This window comes from Chrysemys picta, chromosome 10 (assembly GCF_011386835.1).
Source record: "Chrysemys picta bellii isolate R12L10 chromosome 10, ASM1138683v2, whole genome shotgun sequence".
Taxonomy (NCBI): Eukaryota; Metazoa; Chordata; order Testudines; family Emydidae; genus Chrysemys; species Chrysemys picta.
The window spans coordinates 83291359-83299409 of record NC_088800.1 but is presented as its reverse complement, the minus strand read 5'-3'; the positions used below and the strand labels follow the sequence as shown (position 1 = coordinate 83299409).

The window sequence follows — 8051 nt, the reverse complement described above, 5'->3', positions numbered from 1 at the left end:
GACTCTCTCACAACAGGAGGGAACAAACCCTCTTTTGCTCTCTTTTCATGTGTGTCGATGAGAATAAAAGGGGTGTCCTTCTTAGCCTGGGCATGCCTGGAGCTGGGCTCCCTGTCCGCCCGTGTCAAGGGCACCAGCAGAAGTCCCCCACTGAAAAGACCCCCCAGGAATAGAATTAAAGTCAATTCCAGCCCCCGAGGAGCAGAGGGGGACCCTGTTTTCTGGAGGCGCCGGGTGCTAAGCCAGCCTGCAGCATTACGAGCCTTTGCAATTGAAACTACCGCTCAGGGGATGCAAAGAGCTACAATGACTCAAACCAGCCACTTCCTACCTCTCCCCTCCCTCCCCAAATCAATACATTCTTCAAAACCTCCGCAGGTGACTGTACTCCTCCTGCAGCGGGAAACCAAAAAGGAGCCACACCACAGCCAACCCGCCTCTCGCTTTACGAGGGGGGCCCATTGCCTTCCTAAAAGCCAGCAGGACACGCGCAGCCCCGAGCTCTCGCGTGGGTCGAGAGGCAAAGCATAATAAAGGGGGGAAAGGGGGACGCTCTCTCTTTAAGAGCGGAGGGGGCGGGGGCAGGGATGCAGATGAGAACGGCTCCGTCCGACCAATCGGGCCGGGGGCGGTGGGCGGAGCCGCTCGCCCTCTGCTTAAAGAAACTTGTGGCCAGGGGCCGGAGGTTCGCATTGGAGCCGAGCGCGCCGGGGCAGCCGCGGTGGGGAGCGGGAGGCAGAAGCAGAGGCGCGCCGCAGCGGCACATCTGGGGCGCATCTGGCCGGCGCTGCTGCATCCCGGGGAGGCGCCCTGCGCCGGGACGGGGACCCTGCGGGGGTTTTGTTGCTCCCGCCGTCCCCTTGCCCTGCGTGTCCCGCAGCGCATCCCGGCTGCTCGCCCTCCCATGCTCACCATGACCGAGGAGCACGACAAAGCCCTGGAGCCGCCCTGCAGCCCGTCGGGCACTGCCAGCTCCATGTCCCACGTGGACTCGGACTCCGACGCGCCCCTGTCCCCCGCCGGCTCGGAGGGGCTGGGCTGCGCCCCGCCGGCCCCCGCCCCGCGCCCACCTGCCGGCCCCAAGGGGGAGCCGGCCGAGGTGGACGAGCGCTTCCCCGCCTGTATCCGGGACGCCGTGTCGCAGGTGCTGAAGGGCTACGACTGGAGCCTGGTGCCCATGCCCGTGCGGGGCAACGGATCGCTCAAGGCCAAGCCCCACGTCAAGCGGCCCATGAATGCCTTCATGGTGTGGGCGCAGGCCGCCCGCCGGAAGCTGGCTGACCAGTACCCGCATCTGCACAACGCCGAGCTCAGCAAGACCCTGGGCAAGCTCTGGCGGTAAGTGGGGGGCCGGGCTGGGGCGAGGGGTCCTGAGCTGGGGGCTGCACTCTGGGAGAGAGCCTGCCTCGCACACCCGGCCCGGGCACGGCTTGCACACACATGTGCCTATGCACCATGCACATCGGCACCACATGCTGCATACAACATGCATCGTGCACACATGTGCCACCCACAACATACCCACATACGGCCCGGGCACGGCTTGTGCACTCACACGCACCAGGCACCTACACATCACGAACAACACACATACACATGCATCCAACAAGGATGCATGCACCACACGTGTACCACACACAGAAGGCATCACAGTGCTACATGCATGATGCACCCACACCCTGTCCACACACACACAGACTATGCTCACACACATGCACCATGCACACACCCTCCTCAACACTTCTTGTCTGGAGTAGTTTTCACAGCACCATACTGAGCCGGGGCTGGGGGTTGAGACCAGACACAAGAATCTAGTGAGCGAAAGTTAGACCATTTTACTGTAGAATTATAGAAGCTTAAGATGCAGAGGTCCCAGGGGTTCATCTGTACTGCAGGGCACAGTTGTCCCGCTACGGTTGCTGGTGGCCGAGGCCAAACTAGTTTGAAAAGTCTCAAAAGATGGGGCTTTTACCTCTTCCTTTTTTTTGGAGACGCTTGGACAGAGTAATCATTGAAGATAGCCAGAGAATGGGACATGAAACGCAGAATGGAGAGTCCCTAACTAAGGACCTGTGATACGTTAATATAGGAGCTCACTGCTTCACGGAGTGCTAAGGGGGTCTGGGTTCCAATGTTTGCTCTTTAGAGTAAGGGGTTTTAGTCCCTGTTTTGTGCAGCAGGGGAGAATTGTCTGTATTAGTACAAAGACCAGATAGAGGGACTGTCCCGAGAACTGAAGGGGTCAACGTTACCTGCAGCTACCTTGTTCCTGAACAATTAGACCTATAACTTTCTTCAGTAATAGTGGGGGGAAATATCCTAGCAAAAAGCACCAGTAGTTCTGCTAGTTGTAGGGCTTGAGATGAGTCCAGAAGGTTAGATGCTGGTGGAATTTTTTGGGCTGGTCCTAGCTGGGGGACACAGATCTCTCAAGCTGTGGACCCTTGAAAAAGAGGGTACTGAATTGTCTTTTATTGTAAATTTTTCCCCTGACCAAAACGTTCTTGTGACACTTCGGACAATTAAAAATGAACTGATTGTGATTGAGCTCAACGTGTAGCAAAGAACAAATGATAAATCCATCATTCAGGTTCTGGGCCCTCTTACGAAATACTAATGAAAGGCCTAACTCTGAGGCGCCAGTCAGATTTTTGCTTGAATGAACCATTGGCCCAGTCCTGCTCCTGTTTAAATAAGCGAGAGTTTTGCCATTTTGCTCCTATCAAAGTCAATGAGAGTCTTAGGGGAGCAGGATTGGACCTCCTGAGCATTCCTGTCTGTGGATGAGACTAGTGACATGAACAGACAAACCAAATTCATTCTGATTCGGCAGAAATGGCCAAAGCTGGGGTAGATTGTTCCCCATGAAAGGGCATGTCTGTGATGGTTGCGTTGTAGTACGCTCTCAAACTTCCAGACTCTGAGTCTCTCTTCAGCCGAGCTGATGGCTAATGAATGAACTGGGTACTTCATGTGGCTGCCTTATGGTAGAATTCACTGCAGTCCAGAGCAATGAAAGGACTGTTAAAAGAAACTGGGTGCAGGATTCTTCATGGCGCCCAGCATCATAATTAAATACTTCTGAGATTTCGGTCTGTCTTGCTCCTTTTCCTCCTCCAACTTTTTACGATGGGTGGATTCTCTGATTGTATTTCTACAACAAGGAAATGTTTGGGGGTTTTTTTAGCAGTAACTTCACAGTGGCTTTTTTGTAATATTTATCTTGCTCGTTTGTATATTTAACCAACTTTACAATGAACTATGTAATTCAATGATACCTTTTATATCATTTTTAATAGACATCTACTGTTTTCATAATTTTTTTTTAGTTCTTTCTACACAAATGTATTTATATACTCAACATTTATTTTATGTTTAACTTTATTTGTCTAGTACTAATAGTTTACTGGAAAACATGTAGTTGAGAAATTTTTTTAATGCTTTCAAATGCTGCCTTTGGCAAGTCAGACATATATATATATATATATAAAAGTTTTTTCTTTGTGTCCTTCATAGATTTTTTTTTTAAAATTAGTTATTTATGATTACACACAGAAAAACATCCTGCATTTGTTCTGATGAGCAGTATTCCTACATTAAACAACTATGGTTTGGGTATCGGCAGGAAGTTTTCAAATAGGAGCTCCAGAGGAAATAAAAACTTTAAATGAAATAGTCTCATTTATTATTGATTGGTTTTTTGCAAGCGACAAACGCTCAAACAGAACTGGAGATGATCAGAAATGATTAAGTTATATTAGTGCAGCATGATTTACATGTGAAATATAGCAATAATATTTAGGAGCAGGATATGGAATTAAATTTTAAAATTTAAAAAATTAAAAAAAAACCAACGTTTTGCCCTGTTATCAATATCCAGAGTGGATGCTTTAACAGCTCTTTAGCTGATATTTGCAATACATGCAACAAGTAAAACAAATTGTACTTGTTACAAGTGAAAACTTTATTTTGTGATTTAATTTATTGGTTTGCTGAATCAATGCCTGTAAGCTAGAGATAGAAATGCTTGAAAACATAAGACATTTGTAGTTTGCTTTTTAAGCAACATGTAATTTACTATTTTTTTTTCCTCTTAAAATATAAAACAGTTTGTTAAGTGAAAATGAGAAACGTCCCTTTGTGGAAGAAGCTGAGAGGCTCAGGGTTCAGCACAAGAAGGATCATCCGGATTATAAATACCAGCCCCGGAGGAGGAAAAGTGTAAAAGCTGGCCAGAGCGATTCTGATTCGGGAGCCGAGCTCAGTCATCATGCAGGGAGCCAGATCTACAAAGCAGACACCGGGCTAGGAGGTGTGGGAGATTCTCACCATCACAGTGATCACACAGGTAAGGAGTCTTGCCAAGATTTATTATCCCAGTAGAACAGTCAGGTTCTGTAATAAACAAAAGGGAAAATTCCTGCCTTCACGCCTAGCTCTGATAACGCTTCCACACGCACTTGGAAGCCTGCATGTGTTTGCAGGATTGGGACCTTACAATGGGATACTCTAAGCAGTTCCCTTGAAGACAGTGGAAGGTCCCAGATACCTTGGTGATGTGTGTGATATAGGAACATCCATTGACCGGGCTGAATCCTATTTATTAGAAAATAAACAAATCTATATTTTCAAACAGTCACTAATGTATCAGCAGGGTCGGCGGGGGGTGGAGGTGGGGGTGGGGGAAGAGAGAGTTAACAGATATAATCAGAGTTAATTATTAATTGGTAACTTTGAAGATGCCTCAAGAATAAGCCCTAGAGATCAAGACTAATTTCATCCCAACCCTTCTGGATTCTGAAGTGGAGCTTTGAATTGGCAAACTTTTAGTGTTGACAGATTCCAAAAGTATTGCTAATGTCCTGTAATTTCAGACGTGTTTGTTCTCCCTATTATGAATCCTGTCTGTGAGACTTTCCTCCCCCGCTCCCTTCTCTTTAAGTTTGTATTAGTATGGGTTTTTATATACAGAATAAGAGTTTCATTTACTGCCTTGTCAAGAAAGTCTGAACCATTTCCATTGACGTGAAACTCAGTTGCACTTTCTGGTCAAGGAATTAGTTTTAGATGTCTTTGCCTCTCCAAAGATTTCATGGAGTACTTCTGCAGTAACCCCGCAAAAGTATTAAACTTGGGCTCAGTGGCTCAGAGTCCAGTGGAAACGTAATCTGCAGCTAGTGTTAATCAACATAGCACCACTGAAGCCAGTTTATACCAGCTGAGGATCGAGCTCACTGGCTCAGGAGATCTATGGTGACATCTGCCCATCTTTAACGTTTTTTCTCGATACAATGTTTTATTTAAAGATCCAGCGTTTGAGTTTCTGAATAGCTAAAAGCTGATAAACTGCCTGCCCGCCCCCCCCCAATAGCCATCAAATCCTTTCATTTTAAAAATGTGTTTTTTTGTCTTTAGGGCAAACTCATGGACCACCCACCCCTCCTACCACCCCTAAAACGGATCTTCATCATGGGAGCAAGCAAGAGCTGAAACACGAGGGGCGCCGCCTAGTGGAGAGCGGCCGTCAGAACATAGACTTCAGCAATGTGGACATCTCTGAACTCAGCAGCGAGGTCATTAACATGGAGACCTTTGACGTGCGTGAGCTTGACCAGTATTTGCCACTGAATGGCCATTCGGCCATGCCGGCTGACCACGGGCAGAACTCCTCAGCAGGGTCTTACGGCCCTTCCTATTCCCATTCAGCCAATGGCACCAGTGGAGCAGCCCAAGTTTGGACTCACAAAAGCCCAGCCTCGGTGTCCCCTACTTTAAATGAAACCAGCCAGCAGAGACCACACATCAAAACGGAGCAACTCAGCCCAAGTCATTACAGTGACCAATCCCATGGGTCTCCAACTCACTCCGACTACGGTTCCTATAGTGCACAGGCTTGTGCCACCACGGCTTCCACCGCCACAGCGGCTGCCTCTTTCTCCAGCTCGCAGTGCGACTATACAGACCTCCAGAGTTCTAATTACTACAACCCTTACTCCGGGTATCCCTCCAGCATTTACCAGTATCCGTATTTCCATTCCTCACGGCGCCCCTACGCCACACCCATCCTGAACGGCTTGTCCATCCCTCCCGCTCACAGCCCCACTGCTAACTGGGACCAGCCTGTCTACACAACCCTGACGAGGCCTTAGAGGACGGAAGGAGTCTGAGAGGTCTTCCCAAAACTATATGCACTAATGAAGGAATGAAGGAAAAACAAAGTGGAGTGCTGTGGCAATTTCCTAAGTGCCTGCTGAGCCACTGGGAACTCTATTCATTGGGACTGGATGTCCGCTTGCTTCGAAATCTCCAAACTTTTAAAAGACAGAGTTCTATTTTTCTTTAATGAAAACAAAACCTATCGGACGGAAAATTCCTTTTGAATAAATGAAGGACAAAACTATTTGACTCCTCTGTGAGGACTGAAGCGAACTTATTAGTTTTGAACGTCTGAGTGGAAAAATGTACAAGACTTTAAGGGTCTATTGCAATGTGAGATACGGACCAACCTTGGAGGCAAGAACTCACTAGGACCAATTAATATATACAAAAAATTTCAGCTATTCCATATAACGATCTTGTGGGAACATATCCGAGTCGGCTAGGACCAACCAATTAAATGTCTGAGGTGTGTGTTTTAGTCAAGAGTTCTTCTAAGCAAGGTTTGGCTGTAGTTAACATTCATTTTTGTTTTTTGGAAGCTTAAAAGTGTTTGGTGGTTTTTTTTTGTTTTTTTTTTGTTTTTTTGAAATCTGTTTAATATGTATTTATGTTCTGTATTTTGTCTTTTTAATTAATGAAGTAATTTTTGTGCAAAAAGTAGAATTTAAAAAAAATTAAAGATGGGGCAGAGGGAAGCATAAAAAAATAGTGGAGACTATCCAATAAAATGGTGTTATGAGTATATTTTTTAACCACTGCGGAATTGTGTTTGAGAGAGGGGCTGAAATAACCAGTATGTCCCACAGAACCAGTCACAAATCTGAAATTGACACACAAATCCAAAACAATAAAAGGAAGGGTGTGTGTGTGTGGGGGGGGGGGGGGGGAGCAAAGTTATGAAATTCAACGGCTAAATGATTGGAAAAAGGAGCAGGACAGTGGGGATTTTCCTTGCCAGCTGCTTTCAAGATATTAAATTGGATTTGAAGGCATCACTGAATTTTTGTACACTTTCAGAACCAAGGCCAGTTTATAGAAAGGTGTAATTTAATGAGAAATTAGTCCACATTAATTTTGGCTTCTAGGGACCAGATGTCATCCATCAAGCTGTGAAACTAAAACCTTCTCCACTAAATTTTTTTAGGTACTTAGTTTTAGACTAATATTCATTGATATATTTCTACTTCTTCCATTGTATGCTGAGCATATAATAACCATCTATTTTATGGTAACTTGTGCCTTTAAAAACTTTGTAAATCTTAAACACATTTCAGAGGTTATCTTCTTTTTACCTTTTCTATGTTTCCTACTCTTTTTCTAAAAGTATTTTTTGCATATTTCCTTTTGGGGATGTGGGGGTGGGGGAAGTTACAGAAAACTCATTTTTATGCAATCTATTTTTCTGTATAAAGTTTGAAAGACTTCAGCTGTTACTTATCTGTTCTGTTCACTAGCTTCTGACTAAGCAATGCTAACTTTTGTACAGATCAATTTGATAAAATTAAAAAAATTTGCTTTTTATCAACCACGTGTTGTGTTTTTCATTATATTAAAAAAATTCTGTGCACTTAATGAAACTCAGAAAACAACACTAGAGAAAGAACTGATTTAATTGCAATTAAAGTGAAATAACATTGCCCAGGGAATTCCCCCCTCTCCTACCGCCACTTTACCAGCATTTAGAGAAGATGGGGCTGAGTCTGGAAATCTTTACTCAACTGAGTAACCCTTTCTCATACGGAGTCATCACAAGGGTTTCAGTGGAAATACTCACACAAGTAAAGATTTGCAGGATTGAATGCCATGGTTTTAAACCAAGGTCACTTTGTTCTATGTAGTATATAGGAATTTTAAAGAGTAACAGATTCTGTTGTCTGGCTGGTGAGCTCTTG

At 45.4% G+C, this 8051-nt stretch overlaps 1 protein-coding gene across 1 annotated transcript; it reads left to right on the top strand.

Annotated features, from left to right (window-relative positions):
- The first annotated feature begins 669 nt into the window (after positions 1 to 669).
- On the top strand, positions 670 to 7684 carry SOX8 (SRY-box transcription factor 8). Its single transcript, XM_005288980.5, has 3 exons — positions 670 to 1338; positions 4110 to 4348; positions 5416 to 7684. The coding sequence occupies exons 1-3, from the start codon at positions 905 to 907 to the stop codon at positions 6147 to 6149; spliced, it is 1407 nt and encodes a 468-aa protein (XP_005289037.1). The 5' UTR covers positions 670 to 904; the 3' UTR covers positions 6150 to 7684.
- The last annotated feature ends 367 nt before the right edge of the window (positions 7685 to 8051 follow it).